Below are 17031 nucleotides of genomic sequence, written 5' to 3' on the forward strand. Positions count from 1 at the left end.
TACTTCCATGTTAGAAAGGGTATTAATCAAAGAAATTTTAATTCTATTATTCTGTAAAATAATATTTAATTAGTTTAAACGTACATAAATGCATAAAAATAATTTTTAATTCCATTAGACATTCTAAAATACAAATAAATTTCAGTCAGTTTTAAAAAAGGTAAAATCGGACAAAACTTATGGGATGACCTGATAGTATTATTTGTGAGTTGCCCATATTCCTAGTTTTAGAACGGTTTACTTTCAAGTGAGAAGTTCGTTTTGAGTGTTTGTGTTCTTTCAGATGTTTATAGTTTGATCTAGTTGGATGTTTATTCATGTCTGTATATGTATTTGTTATAGATTTTTTCAGGAAGCGGTTATCAGAATTGTATTCTCTTTTAAACTGAAAGCACACACGTCGAATAATTATAGGTTTTAGTCGTAATTCAGGCACAAAGAAGTTGTTTATCAGCTCGATGTTACGCTCGGAGTTCACAGTAACAGATTTCCGTTATTGTCTTCAAAAACGTAAGGACTAATGACGGCAGCTTTTCCAACAGCACACGAGACCGTCACATATGGGCTGTGCAGTGGTCTTTCGTGCAGTTCCCTCGGATTTTCAAGGTCACAATAACAACAGTTCTGTTGATTCACCATGCCATTGAGATGAAAATGAGCTTCATCTCTCATTAACAAAATGAGGCTGTCATTTAACTCTAAAATTGCTTCTATCTGACGTGCGAAGTTAAGCCGCTGTGCATGTGCAATGCTTTCAACTATTGCCCAACGACCAATTTGTACGGGTGGAAATGCAGGTCTACATGCAAAATATACCTTACCGATCGATTGCCGATGCCAAGTTAAGTGGAATGACACCGAGCAGAGCGATTCTGACTCCCTATCAAAGCTTGTCTGGCGCTTTCCACATTTTCCGCGGTCGGTACCGCTCGTGGCGCCCACACTAGTCTCCTCGTATAAGATTGTGTTACGGGTGGGGACAGTCTGATTTCGTAGAATGTTGAAGCAGCACCAATTTTCACGTCGAGCTGCTGTGACGCACTCGTTATTCTTCACGTAACTGTCGTAGGCAAACACGCGATGCTCTACCGTCCACAGCGCCATGTCTTCACCTGAAAAGAAGAACAAATGCTGAGACACCACAGACCGAATGATACCTGTGGGACATATCTCCCTCCTCCTGAGGCTGAGTAATAGCCATTTCAAAAACATCCGTCCTTTCTACCCCACCCTGTAATTTCCAAAAGTTGTTCATCAATATGTTTAGTGAGTTTGGGATAGATTTCTTCATCGATGGTTTTATATTTTTGTTCAGTATTCGATGCTCTAAGTTTAGTGAGTTTGGTATAGATTTCTATTTTAAGCAAGCAGAAATCCAGCAAAAAGGAAAACTAGGCGATAACAAACGGGAAACTGGACAAAAACAAGTTACACGCACCATTCTCAGCCGAATTTCCCGTCAGCCAATGTCTTGAATGTCCTAGCTGTTTCGTGCTTTTTAGCATCCAGAGCATTAAGCTTCTGGGAAAAGTAGGCAAATGTATACAAGAACAAAAACAAGATCAAGAAAGCTAAAACAAATATCTATACAATATAACATGACGAAAGAATAATAGATGTGCAACAGAAAAGAATCATACATATACAAAGAAAAACGCATTTCGGCTATACATCACAGAGAAAATAATTATGCATTTAGTACATGATTAAATAACAGAAAGAGTCTTTCGACTATCAGACGAACGTTGTAGGCTGGCGCAAAGGAGAAATGGAAAGTCTAACAGATTGAGCAGGAGAACAGATGAACGCGACCAGCCTGGACAGCAGCAATATCCTGAACGGCCACAGATCACGTAGTAGAAGAGGGAAAGAGTTGTAGAGGGGAGAGGGAAGGGAGGAAAGAGGGACCAAGAAATAAGAGAGAGGGAGAAGGAATCAAGAGCAAATCGCGGAAGGTCCTCGGCTCGCTTACGGAAAATGACTTCCAAGCCGGACTCGAAAAGTGGCACTAAAGCTGGAACCGGTGTATAACTGCGCAAGATGACTATTTTGAAGGAGATGATGTTAAAACTTAGGTCAATAAGTTATTTTTTATTAAATATTACTAGTCCTGGAAAGTTTTGATACCATCTCGTTTTGGAAAGTTTGGAAAGTTTTCATACCATATATATATATATATATATATATATATATATATATATATATATATATATATATATATATCAGGAGATCTATGGAAGTTTGTAACGATCAAGAAGATGAATGACAATGACCTTTTTATGTGTACAGTCTGTGACAGACCATGCTTGTCTTTTGCTGACCTCAAATCTCATCAGCGAACGCATGGAAAACGAACCTCCACCTGTATGTCGGTATGTCTGTGCACACCTTTAAATGCAGTGTATGCCAGAAGGTTTGCAAATCCAAAGGAGGCTTCAAAAGACATTATATGATCCACAAAGAGCAGAACTTATCTGTAGCTCTTGATGCTCCAAATCAGTGCTGCAATCAATATGTATATCTTTTCAGAACATTGTCTGGTTTAAAAAGCCACATCAGATGCCATGATGGTTCTAAGGTGTAGGTACAGGAGGTGGTGAAAGTCTGCATAAGGAGTAGAAAACTACCATACAATATACACACACGCACACACACACACAAACATATATATATATATATGCATTGCGTGGCATGGACAAGGGCTTTTTTCATTAGGAATTTTCGTTAATGGTAACTTGGGTTGTTATATTTTGCCCCTTCCCTGGAATTCCCCAGTGTGTACAAATGAAAACTTTGGTTTTGAGTAATTTTGACTCCTATTTTTAGCATTGCTGCTGCTATCCTAGTACCCATCATTATATATATATATATATATATATATATATATATATATATATATATATATATATATATATATATATATATATATATATATATATATATATATATATATATATATATATATATATATATATATATATATATATATATATATATATATATATATATATATATATATATATATATATATATATAGGCGCAGGAGTGGCTGTGTGGTAAGTAGCTTGCTTACTGACCACATAGTTCCGGGTTCATTCCTACTGCGTGGCACCTTGGGCATGTATTTTCTACTATAGCCTCGGGCCAACCAAAGACGGAAACTGAAAGAAGCCCGTCGTATATATGTATATTTACATATGTATGTGTGTGTATAAATTTGTGTATCTGTGTTTGTCCCCCCAGCATCGCTTGACAACCGATGCTGGTGTGTTTACGTCCCCGTAACTTAGCGGTTCGGCAAAAGAGACCGATAGAATAAGTACTAGGCTTACAAAGAATAAGTCCTGGAGTCGATTTGCTCGACTAAAAGGCGGTGCTCCGGCATGGCCGCAGTCAAATGACTGAAACAAGTAAAATAGTAAAGAGAGAGAGAGAGAGAGAGAGAGAGATTATATGTATGTATATGTGTGTCTGTGTGTGTATATATATATATATATATATATATATAAATATATATATAGGTTCATGATTTTAAGCTTTTTTACAAGAGAAGCATTACGGTGCTCTATGTTGTAGTTCATGTGTACTTATGGTTAGTAACCTAACCATTAAATGGACGCCATAAAATCCATTTTGCCAGCAAAGCGATATAACAGGTGAATGCTTTCGATTTGTTTCCTTTGAAGAGCACTGTACTAACTTGTATTAATATTCACTTGCATACTGTCATGGAGCCATGTTAGCAATGGATTTCATTAAATTATAACACAATACCAATAATCACTTACACATGCACAGGCACTATACACACACACACACACACACACACATATATTCATGTACATATAAAGTTACTCCTGTATGTACATTTGCGCGTGTGTATATGCATATACATATACATATGTATATATATATGCATACACACATACATACATATACGCGCGCGCTCACAGACAGAGAGACACGCACATAAACTCACACATATATATATGTAGGAAGTTTGTATTTATGTGTGTGTACGTATATGCAGGTTAAATAACTCCTCTTAGAGTGCATTTAGTAGTACAGTCACAAGGAACAGTTTATATCCTAATATTTTTTTTAATGCAATAAGCAACTTAAACTCCTATCATGGAAAATATTGTTTTGTCATAAAGTATTTGGAGAATAATAATATGATATATTGCAAATTTGCATTACCTGACTGTAGAATCGTTTTTTGTTTATTACTAAATGCCTTCTGTATAAAACCTTAGATTTTGCTTCACAAGTGAATATGGTATTATGATTATTAGGCATGCAAGAAAACTTTTTGATTTAAGAATGACGGTATTGCGCTATTAGTTATTTCTTTGGTGTTATTGGGCTTTATAAAGGCTGTGACCTGGCAGACACGTTAACACGTCGGGCGAAATATATAGCAGTATTTCGTGTGTCTTTATGTTCGGAGTCCAAATTCCGCCGAGTTCGACTTTGCTTTTCGTCCTTTCGGGGTCGATAAATTAAGTACCAGTTGCGTACTGGGGTCGAGCTAATCGACTGCCCCCTCCCCCAAAATTTCGGGCCTTGTGCGTAGAGTAGAAAAAAAAGAAAAGAGGAAAAAAAATTGGCCCTTGTATCTAGAGTAAGAATGATTATGGGGCTTTATCAAGGTAGCGAGCCGGCAGAATCGTTAGCACGTCGGGTGAAATCTTTAGCGGTATTTCGTCTGCTGCTACGTTCTGGGTTCAAATTCCACAGAGGTTGTCTTTACCTCTCATCCTTTTGGGGTCGATTAAATGGGTACCAGTTACGCACTGGGTCGATGTAATCGACTTACTCTCTCTCCGCAAATTTCAGGCCTTGTATCTATAATAGAAAGGATTATTGGGCTTTATATTCTAAACCCCCATGAAATTATTCTTACATTACAGAATAGATTTTACATGGAACATAGCTCAATAATCTTTCTTGATACAAAGGGTTATAAATTAAATTTAGAAAGAATTTCATGTATTCATTTAAAGAATGAATATATATATTACCGTTGATATTAATTTTAGGATTGCTAACTTACTGGTTAACATTAGAGTAACCTAATTTATAGGAGGCATTCCAGCACAAAGTTTTTAATGCTTTAGAAAACCGCAACAAATTAGGAATACGCGAATGAAAACAAAAGCAAAATACAAATCTTTCTATTTCGAACGAAAATGGAGACGCAACATGAACTCTGATCATCACAGATATATGAGGATATTGAGGTGTGCGATATGAGAAAATGAATTGAAACAGAGAAAAATTACAGTACATCAAACAATTCAAATCACCTTGCTATAGTTTTAAAAAAGAGCCTTGTTGTAATATTAGCTAATGTATTCTTTACGTTCTGAGTTCAAATTCCGCCGAGGTCGACTTTGCTTTTCACCCATTCGGGGTCGATAAATTAAGTGCCAGTTGCGAACTGGGATCGATCTAATCCCTCCCCTAATATCTAAAAAAAAGATATTTCCAGGATTGAATACTTTAAAAAAAGATGGAGCGACACCGCTCTGTTCAAGAATATTTGGTCTTCGAAAGGTACAATATGCATTTATCAAATTTTACCTTCGTCTCAGTGTACAGTCAAGCTAACTTTCAGTCAAATTTATGCTGCCGTTTCTGTCTCACAAAGACAAAGCTTATTTGTATAGTCATGGATAAGTTTTAGATTACACGTAGAAACATAAACTACTTTATCAACACGTCCAAAAAAAGTTAAAATAATTTGCTTACGAAGAAATACTCTGGAGCTCAAACTTAGGAAAGAGTCCACCACAAAACTAAATATATGGGAAAATATCATTTATGTGATAAATAAATCGATAATGAAACCCTTTGTAAATGTACGCAATTTGACATCGTAGATTTTTACTTATCAACCAAATGCCTTTTCCATAGCCATGCATTCCGCATATACATAGTGTTATATCCTGGTATTGGATATTTAATTTCACGAGGGAGGGGGGAAAAAGTATTCAAACGATACATTACTATTACTGTTTGACGAGGTTAATCGCTCTCTGCCAACGGCTCACTGTACACTGCTTACTCATTAATTGCTTACAATCAATGTTTGACGAATCGACAGTCGTCTATTTCATAAAAATGTGTCAGTCCACTTTTAGCTACATGGGCTGATCGAAATCCTTCCACAACATCTCCCCTTTTTAGAATCAGTCTCCCCTAACTTCTCCCCTTTTGAGAATTAAACTCCACTCAGAGTTTTAATATTTGTTACGCTTAGGGTACAATTCCAGTGTTTCTGTGCTTTTCTGTTTTCTGGCGCAAGAACGTGTTGTTTCGAATTGGGTGTTAGTACTTCAACCGTGTCGTTTTGATATCCCGTGACTGTTTTCCCCCGTGAATCATTTATTAAGTTGATCAATATGTCTTTTATGCTCGATATTTTTTCCTTTTACCAAGAATAACATTCTTCCAATTTGTTTGAAAATACACCGTCTTCCCAGATTTCTTTATAGTTTTCTATAGGTTTTTAAAAAAACTTTGACACCTAAATTGAAGAATTTTGAAGTATTCTTGTTGTTCGCGTTTTTTCTATTTTCACTCGGTATCAACTTATCAAAGACGGATCTGATCTTTCTTGCAAACATCAACACTGCGGGTAACATTCCAAACGGTGTATTCGGATTAGGTGTTATTCGGTGCACTCTTAGAAATTGTTGAACTGCAAGGTCATCAATTACTTCATTGTTCTCCTTTTTTACGCTCTCTTGAAAGTGTCAGCCAGCCTCTCCGCTTGTCCATTTGATGACGAACTCATCTGCAGTAAGCTGAGTTCCATTATCAGACACAATCGTATCAGGAATGCCATATCTGGTGAACAATTCGTGTAAAAATCTTACTGTAACCACACATGTCACCTTTTTACACTTATACACTTCAGGCCACTTTGAAAACTGTCCACCACAACAAAGTAATATGAACCCTTAAGTGGACCTGCGTAATTAACATGGTCTGGACCATGGAATCTCTGCTTTTAGCCACAGTTGTTATTTAATGATAAGTACTTTTGGAGTTAGAGCACATCCTCTGCATGCTTTCACTAGCTCTTCAATATCATGGTCCATTGTTGGCCAATATACATAACTTTTCATTAACGATTTCATTCTTGAAATACCGGGTGACTAATGTGAATTCCTTCTGTAGTGACTGACACTACGGTTCTTTGTCCGTACATCAACACACCGTCACTCATTGAGAATGCGTTTGCATTTGTGTTGCGCATATTTTTGTCTCTGTTAGCCTTCAGCATTTCTTTCACTTTTTTAGTGACTTTATCATTTACCGATTTTAATTCTATGTCTTGTAATGCGACTAGCAGTTCACGTATGACGTTACACAAAAAATTTTTAATTTCATTTTCCGCTCGCAACGCAGCAATCACGGTATCATCAAAGGGTTTAACATTTGAAAAAAAAATCAGTCTTGATAAACAATCAGCGTATCCTAATTGCTTAGATGATATATGCTCCCTCTTGAAATCATAGTTCAATAATATAGTACCCCAGCGTTGCAACCTATTAGCAGTATGGGTAGGGATTCCTTTCTTCGACCCATATATCGATAATAGCGACGATGATCAGTCTGTAGTCGAAAGCCTCTACCGTGTAAAACTCTATGAATATTTTTTACGGCAATAATAATAGCTAGAGCCTCTTTTTTGATTTGGCTGTAATTTTTTCTACTGATATCAGAGAACGTGTGGCATGAACCACTGCTTTCATGTTACCATCTTTATACTTGTGTAACATTACTGCTCCGTCACCGTACTCAGAGGCATCTCAAGTTATTACAATATATACTACAGGATCGAAGTATGCTAACGACAAATCAGATGTTAATTTTTTTTAGTTTCGTTGAACGCCTTCTGATAATTTTCAAACCAATTCCACTTAACATATTTTTTTGATAGATTATTTAGTGGAACTCTTACCTTATGCATATTTGGAATATAATTTTGGCAATAAGCTGCCAGTCCTAAAAAAGCTTGTAAGGTCACTATATTTGTCGTAAGGAGAATATCTTTAATTGCGTCTGCCTTCGAAGGACCTAGTCAACGTCCATTTCTGTCAATGTTTAGTCCTAAATATTCCATTTTCTGTAAGAAAAATTGACACCTTTCTTCACTCAAAGTAAAGCCATAATCCCTAATTGTTTCGAATACATATTTTACGTGCTTTTCATGCTGATCCCTGGATTCACTTTTTATGAGTATACCATCTAGATACGGAATTGCGAATTCACAGTCTGCTGGCATTGCATCCACAATCGGTTGAAAAATCGCCGGTGCGACTTTTAAGACAAATGGTAATCTGTCATATTTATACAGTTCTTTATGTCTGTTAATTGTTAGGTACTTAGAACATTCATCGTCTATTCTAATTTTCAGGAACGCGTCAGAGAGACTCAATTTAGAAAATATCTGCCACTGTTTAATTTCACAAATATGTCCTCCGGATTAGGTAGCGGATTGTGACACATTTTGAGACATTCGTTTAAACCAGTGGAAAAAATCAGTACAGACCCTGATTTTATTCTTTTTCTTAATGTACTATTGGTGATACCCATTGACGATATTCCACTTTTTGGATAACTCCAATTTTTTCTAATCTCTAACTCAAAGTTTATCTGTTCTAACGCAGCGAATGGTACAGTTCGTTTTGGTTTAAATACAGGTATGCCATTGTCTTTTATTTGAAACTTCGCTTTGTTTTGGTGTACAGACCTAGTTCATGAGACAAAACTGTAGAGAATATATTTTTGATATTTTTTTAAAATTCGTCTGACGATTTATTTGTACTGGTGGAGAAACCATTCATACTTTTACAGGAACATTTTGTCTTTTTTTTCTTACACGTTACCGGTCGACACGCATGAATATAAGAGCAGTTTTATTCTTCAATTTTATCTGCGTCATGTCTTGGATTTATAATCCTCTGGTATTCTACTGTCTGTAGGGTTAATTTTTGGCCCTGTTGTAATTTTGTTAATATCCGGGAACGTATATCTGCATTTTTGTTTGTAGTTGGCCCTTGGGCAAAAATTAGACATTTGAACATGCTCGGGATTAATTCATTTAAGTTGAATTTTACACACTCTCTGTTAGGAACCTTAACATAGGTAACGAAATCTTCATCATCTTTTTTGAGCAAATTTAAACGTCGCCAGCGAGTACTGAACAGGGAACTTCTTTCTCTGAAAATTTTGATAAAAAATTAACTGTTTCTTCGAAATGAATCTCACCTGGATTCTTCGGCAGAATGTAGTTACTAAACTTTCCGTGTTCGGCAAGGGATAACTTGCTTAAAAATGGTCGTACTTTTCTCATCCAATTTTTACGTTCTTCTTTGAAAATTTCTTCGTATCTTCTGAAATATGAAGAGAAGGTAATCCTTTCTTCTGGTTTATAGCTGACTTCTTCAATTGAATTTGCTACGCTGTCTGGCGAGTAAGAACCGGCAGTATCTTCCGAATTCTTCAAAATTAATTTCAGCAATTGTTGGTTTTGTTGTTGTTGTTGTTGTTGCTGTTGTAGCAGCTGTTGTTGTTGCAACTGCACCACGGAGGCCAATAAATCCTCCATATTAAAGCGATTTTTTCTTTGGTTTCATGCCAAAAGAAAAAAATTCTAAACGTCCAACGCAAGCTTCGAACAACTCGTCCTCACTTTTATATCTTGGTGTTGGATATATAATTTAACGAAGCAGGGGGAAAGAAAGTATTCACACGATTTATTACTATTACTGTTACACGAGGTTAAACGCTCTGTGCCAACGACTCACAGTGAACTGCTTACCCATCAATTGCTTACAGTCAATGGTTGACGACTCGACAGTTGTCTATTTAATAAAAATGTGCACTTTTAGGCACATTGGGGTGGTCGGAATGCTTCCACAACACATAAATATATACATATTACATGAGATGAACTTAAAGCAATGCCACCTTCACGACATTCACTCGTATTATTTAACAATGAAATTTTGGTTCAAAATGAATGACCAAGGGTTGTTTGTTTCCATGGTTAGCTACGACAGAGCCGAGGCTGGTGAATGTAGAGGACAATTTCTCTTCAATGAATTAGAAAACTGTACTAGTGTGACATTGTGTTTGGATGATTAGCCTAATAATTAGAAGAACCAGACTGAGCACTCGGGATAAAAATCACTGATACCTTCAAAATGCTTAAACGTTACATTACACTAAAAACATTCTCGTTTCTTCCAATCTAATGGATATACATACTTGTAACGAAATTTGTCACCACGATATATAAAAAAACAGTAAATAAATATTCATTGGTACAGCGAATAGTCGCTTGACTGAATAAAAAGCTGTTATTAGCAATAGAAGCAATATTTGAATGAAATAGAGATCTAAGTATTATACTGAATGTAGTAAATACATCGCCGAAAGGCAAACGTACTGCGGTATTCGTCCAGAGATAACATTTCTTACCGACGTGCTGTGCTTAAAAACACAATGTATATATATTGAAGTAAGACGATAATCGTATAATATATCACTCGCTGTGATACATACCTTCTCAAAACCTAACTCGGGCAAAATACATTTGGCGTTTTTGCTAGTCGCTGCCGGGGCGATTTTCATTTTCCTCCAATATATCACTATATTGTATCTAAAAACAGCACTTCCCATAAGATTTTATCTCTGGACGAATACCATTGTACATTTGTCCTTTATTGTACATTTGCCTTTCTGTTGGCGAACTGGAGGACACGAACAGCAGTATTACAGGGTATCACAACAATTAACTTTATTATGGCTTTGCGGTAAAACGCTATTTTTCTGTTTTACTTTTCCGTTTCTTTTCGCACCTTCAAATTTTTATAGCTTTTATATATTGTACTCACTCGTATAATGAACCTAATCTATGCAACCAATATATCTACAGGCATAAAGGACAAATGGTCGGTTCTCTTTAAATACTTAACGTTAAAATTGATGTGACGAGATTGAAATAAATATTAAGATATCTATGATATTTTAGCTTTGAATCGTAACTGAAGGTGGGGAGTATATAATTTCATAACTAAAACTAATCGCAGAAGAAATTAAGAATCAATACATAGCCTCAATGAAAAATACGGAGAAAAGTAAATGGCCCACATAGCATAGTATGTTACGATCAGCCTGCTATGCTATTCGAGTTGCGGAAGTCAAGTATGAAATAGATTTTCTATTGATTCTCCGGTTTATTTGCGTGTCAATTTTCTTTTTCTTGCGAAGAACTATGATCACCAAAACAATGAATTACTTTGGTGCACGTTTATTGTTTACTTTTACTAAACCTGGAATATTGTTAGAATTTTCTTTGCTAAGAGTGTCAACTTTAGTTGTGTATAATTTGCAATGTTTCTATTTTAGCAACAGGACAGAAAATGTGCATGGATATAATTTATCCAGACTTGAAACTATAGTTAACGGAGATTTTTATGTAAAGGAAATATAATGTCGATATATAGACATAAATATACACCTGCAAATACACGAGGAAATATTCATATTATTAACAACAAATCTCAGGAATTTTATATATGAAATATTAGAGATAGTTTTCCTACCAATATTTTGACTATTATTGCACTTAAATACTTTAAAATTAACATTTATTAAACTTCTAAAATAATTAATTTAAATGTTACCTGTTCATTTTTCTTAATCTTCTTGCTTTGGATTACTATAATAAAATTCATTATATATGAAAATAAAATATTAGGTTAAAATTGTGTTTTTACCGTCTCAAATAGAATAATGGTTTCCTGTTTCAAGAATTAACGACATGCTATCATCATCATCTGGTCGAGTTTGCTCGGACATTTTTAATCAGCGTACGCCATCGATGTTGATCCTGCATTAATCAAGGGTGTTCTTCAGGGAGCTATCCAGTTTCTGGTAGTTGATCCACATACTTTGTGTTCGGACGACCTGCTCGAGGAGAGCCATGCTTTGGTAATCATAACAGTAGGTTTAGCTCGTCGGCTTTAATTGCTGAGTTCAACATACAATGCCGATGATCGTTTCTATTGTATTGACATATTTAGATACAGAGAATACCATTCAATGGGAATTTGAATTGAACTGATTGCACAAATCAAGAGGCATATCTGTCGGAGAAGGCATAGTATGACATGGAATAAACAAAAATTTGCATAAGGTATTCTATCGTAAAAATTGCTCGACAACGACAGGATATTCATCTGTGGAAGAAAATGAAAGACGCTATTGTATAATTGTTTCAGTACGTTGGTACAAATTAAAGAACAAAGTACTAAAATTCACTCTTCCCTTCAGTAAACACATTTTCTCTCGTCCGCTCTGTGCTTGTCTCTCTCATTCACTCTCTCTGTCTCACACATCCTTTCTCTCCTCCTCATCCTTGATATCAGCCACCCACATTATGCCACCATGTTTCCCTCAACCTAACATATCTTTACACCCTTCTCATTTTGTCATGTTATCATATAATAGCCCAACACCCGTAGGGGGCCATTATTGAACTGGATGTTAGTTTAACATGTATGCAAATTTTCAGAAAGATCGGTTCGCTGTTAGAGGCACCAAGATGGTAATAGACAGACAAAAATTGCCATTTATATATAAAGTGTTCATATATATATATATATATATATATATATATATATATATATATATATATATATATATATATATATATATATATATATATATATATATATATATATACAGAAAAACAAAAGACGAAGACAGGTGTGTAAACAACAAACAACTGTATTAGTTTAACGTTCGGGAAGATGAGAAAGTCTTTTACGTTTCGAGCCTACCCTCTTCAACAGAATGGAACACGAGGAAATAAACAGAGAGAATAAAAAACTTTTTGAGCTAGTGGTCAATCATGGCGGCTGGCTGGACAGGAGAGCTAGAACGAAGGGGAGATAATGAAGTATTGGTGATCCCAAAACGAAGGTGTGCGTGCGTGTGCATGTGAGAGTGTGTAAGTGTATGTGTGTGGATAGAGGCTAATGACTTTGACGTGTGGATGTGTGCGTATGTAAGTGTGTGCGTCTGTAATGTGTGGGTGTGTGGATAATGGTGTGGGTGCTGGGAAGTGCTAGTGTGGTCAGTGCTATATAGATATATAGATATATATATATAGATATATATATATAGATATATATATATATATATATACATTGGAGAAAAAGGAAATGGAGAAAAGTATATGTATGAATAATTTATTTGTATGTCATAATATGTTGAACATTTCTTTTAAAAAGCATAACAGTTCAAATAAGTTTGTAAAGTTGTAAACCTCGAAAAAGATTTTAAAAGCTGGATATAAACAGAAAACTAAATATACTAAGTAGGATTTATATTACAGTTAATAATAACCATAAACGTGTTTACATATCTAAGCATAACTTCAATAGTAATAACCTAGCGACCCAACCGTTGAATAATGTCATAGATACTGATAACTCAGTTAATAGATCACACAATAAACGTATATTGAACAAAGGTATACAACATAAAAATATCGTAACAGAAAATAAAAAAATATACCTCAAGACCAATGCCAGTACTTATACTGGCAATAACAAAAGAAGCATGTGCATCATACACATTAAGAATATTAAACACAAATCAAATTATGACAATAATCACAAAGATATAAATAATAAATACTAAATTGTTTCGTTTGCAATAATTTTAAAATTTACATTGCTCTTTAACACTACAATCACAAAAATCACTCATATTGTCACTGGAAATAATAGATGGGTTGGGGCGAGTAATCTCCCCTTGATTATTATGTAAGAATGGAGCATTTACATTTCGTTTATTATGGGGTAGACTGAGCATGCGTTGGTGTACTAGAATTCAGGGAAGGTATGTATCTAACTAATTTACAAGTAACTGAAAAGCCATATCGAAAAAGCCTGCTGTGGAATAATTCACACTGAATCGTAAAATGTAATTTTGCAGCGTAAGGGAGATAACCGTTCTTTAGATTCCTTTATACGTAATAAAGTAAATCTAGGACTTTTAAAGATAACTACCCTAATAACATGGTATGTCCCAGTAAAACTGTTTGGTTGATAATACCACATGTTAACCAGATCAAATCCAACCTCCCTTACCAGTTTCGTGAAGCTATAGATAAGAATTTCCAAAAAAATTCAAGATACCATTCCATTATCAATTCACACCGAATTACAATAGGGTTATATCAGACACCAAAAACCATTCGCAAATCATCTCTTCGCATAACAATAAGTTATTAAATACAAATCCACGTAATTAAAATAGTAACATTGATATTATTAACACTGATCACTATTTGAATAATAATAACAACAATATTAGTATTTCTGATATAAATTCGAATCGCATTCGTTTCCTTAGCAGTCATTATAAGACTAGAAACTCTGTTTATCAATGTAAAATTCCGGTTCTGATTTTTTTCTTTTTTTTACATAGGTAGGTCTTTATCTCAGTTGTCGAAAAGAATATCTAACCATTAATCTACATTTAGATATATCAATAAACGCAAAAATACTGGGTTTAGTAAATTAATTTGGTCTCTAAAGGAACATAACAAACAATTTGATTTGGAATAGGAATATTCTATCTCGATCCTTTCCATATGATAAAGGTAAATCTTTTTGTCCGCTCTGCAACGAAGAACAATATCTCATTCTGTTCTCGGACAATTCTCTTGTAAACACGTTTAAAGAACGCGCTTATCATTGCAAACATTGGAAAAACATACCTTTTGTTCCTATAAGTAATTTCGACCAATCTATAAAATTCGACCTTTATCTGTATTCCTACATTTCATTTCTACTAAACATACCTATTTCCACGCTTTTAAATTTTATTCCCATTCAGCTATCGCACTATATTTCGCCTCTCTAATTTTTCTGTTAATTTCTTTGTTTCTCCTCCTTCTGTTTCCCTAAATTGCATTGGACGTTAAATCTATTAACCATTTTTAAAAAATAACTTGCCACCTTCATCATATAAACGGTAAACACTTTCGGTCAAAATGATTTATTGACGTGTTCTTGTTTCTCTTTTTTCCCCTGACGACATGATTGCATTGTTTTACATCATTTTATTTCCTCCGGAATAATGTCAATATATTCTTCGAAACACATGTAATTATAAAGATTTGAATAACTCTATTTTTTAATTTATATACATATATATGCACATATATATATATATATATTCTTCTCTTAGGCATCCGTCGGTCATGGCTGACCATGGATGATGTCATCCGTCCGTTGAGTTGTCTGTTCAATTTTTGCAACGCCTCCTGTGGCTGTAGAGACCGATGCGAGAGCGGCAGTCTCGTTTGCAGAGGTCACACCTATACGTTGAATCCGGTATGTTGGCTGTCATTTCTTTTCACTTCACTGCGTTTCTGTCATGTCTTCTTTCATTTTCTCCGTTTTGTGCGTTTGTGCATCCGTAGATATGTACTGAAGCCACCAATAGGCAATGAAGGCAAATGAAGCCCTCACCAGAAAACTTGTTATGCTAAATATAACAGCTAAAGGTCTGGTACACAGAAATATATTATTAAGACGACTTACCTGTTGCATACGATTTTTTTTTCACTTTAAGTAAATTCCCAGGTAAACGTTTCTAATAGAAAGGCAGAAGACATCAGAAGCAAAAATAAGGAATATATACGCACAGAAGCATAGAAGTATAATTTGTTACATAATCCTTATAATAAACATGATATTCCCTGTTTGAACATTTTTTAATTATGTGTGTGTGTGTGTGTGAATATGTATATATATATACATACATATATATATATATATATATATATATATATATATGTGTGTGTGTGTGTGTGTGTGTGTGTGTGTGTGTGTGTGTGTGTGTGTGTGTGTGTGTGTGTGTGTGTGTGTACATATATGAATGGGTGGAATTATGATGTAAGCACGTGCTAAAACCCCTCCTAACTTTTGTAATTTTACGAGTTCTACAAATTTTGTTTTTTATTCTGTCTTCTGCATAATGGAATTGACATGATAGTACGAAAAAAAACATCTCCCATCCCCTACAATTTTTTTTTAAAATTCGTGTTTTTAACATACGGTCAGTCCGAATCTACCATTCGTTTCTCTCTATAATTTCCAAATAATTTTTTAATACTTTTATGGAAAAAGTCAATTGACGGTCTTCACACTTTTTCACATAATCCTGGACTTTATAGGTGAAATGCCAGTGACATGTTGCATATCCATTAGCAATATTAGCAGACAGACAGCCGTGCTGTGGTACGGCATATAGTCCAAGTAGACGAAAGCCTTCTTTTAAAGAGGCAAAATGAAGTTGGAAGAGTGGTGAAGTTTTGGATACTTGTGATTGTCGTAACCGACGGTGTGCCAGTTTTTTATGTGTATGTACGTGTAATAAAGATATAATCAAAAGAATACGTATACACTCACGTATATATACGTATATATACACAACAAAGCATAATGGTGTGAATTTTTTAAAACTCTTTTAGGCACAAACGATTTTCACAATGAATTCCAATTTAATCGGAGTCTACATGACCTGAAGAACATATATATATATATATATATATATATATATATATATATATATATATATATATATATATATAATGTGTGTGTGTGTGTGTGTGTGTGTGTGTGTATGTGTGTGTGTGTGTGTGTGTGTGTGTGTGTGTGTGTGTGTGTGTGTGTGTGTGTGTGTGTGTGTGTGTGTGTGTGTGTGTAAGGATGTATATAAAACTCTGTAAAAATGTGTGTGTATGTATTTGTATGTTTCTGTATACATTTATACATGTATATGTATTTAGTTTCAGCAGATAGATTAATGGAATGAAATTCAGTCATAATAAGGGATCTCCTAAAAACTATTTCCTTAATTTTTAACTACTGTTTCTGGCACACATATCTACGCAATTTTGATTTTGAAGTATTTAAAATATAATTT

At 34.8% G+C, this 17031-nt stretch overlaps 1 protein-coding gene across 4 annotated transcripts in view; it reads right to left on the minus strand.

Annotated features, from left to right (window-relative positions):
• Window positions 1-202: 202 nt before the first annotated feature.
• Window positions 203-17031, minus strand: part of LOC149132869 (uncharacterized) — a 76295-nt gene continuing 59466 nt past the window's right edge. The window contains exons 2-4 of one of the 4 annotated variants that reach the window (XM_089361619.1): window positions 15645-15696; window positions 11802-12263; window positions 203-1112 (exon numbers count right to left, since the gene is read on the minus strand). In XM_089361619.1, coding sequence (XP_089217745.1) covers window positions 475-1104 — 630 coding nt within the window. In that variant the 5' untranslated portion in view covers window positions 1105-1112; window positions 11802-12263; window positions 15645-15696 and the 3' untranslated portion in view covers window positions 203-474. Of the gene's footprint in view, window positions 1113-6012; window positions 6150-11801; window positions 12264-15644; window positions 15697-17031 lie in introns of those variants that run through there. The other 3 variants (XR_016244005.1, XM_089361617.1, XM_089361618.1) reach the window with 3 other exon arrangements.

The sequence above is a fragment of the Octopus bimaculoides genome, chromosome 13, assembly GCF_046866305.1.
Source record: "Octopus bimaculoides isolate indiv1 chromosome 13, ASM4686630v1, whole genome shotgun sequence".
Classification (NCBI taxonomy): domain Eukaryota; kingdom Metazoa; phylum Mollusca; class Cephalopoda; order Octopoda; family Octopodidae; genus Octopus; species Octopus bimaculoides.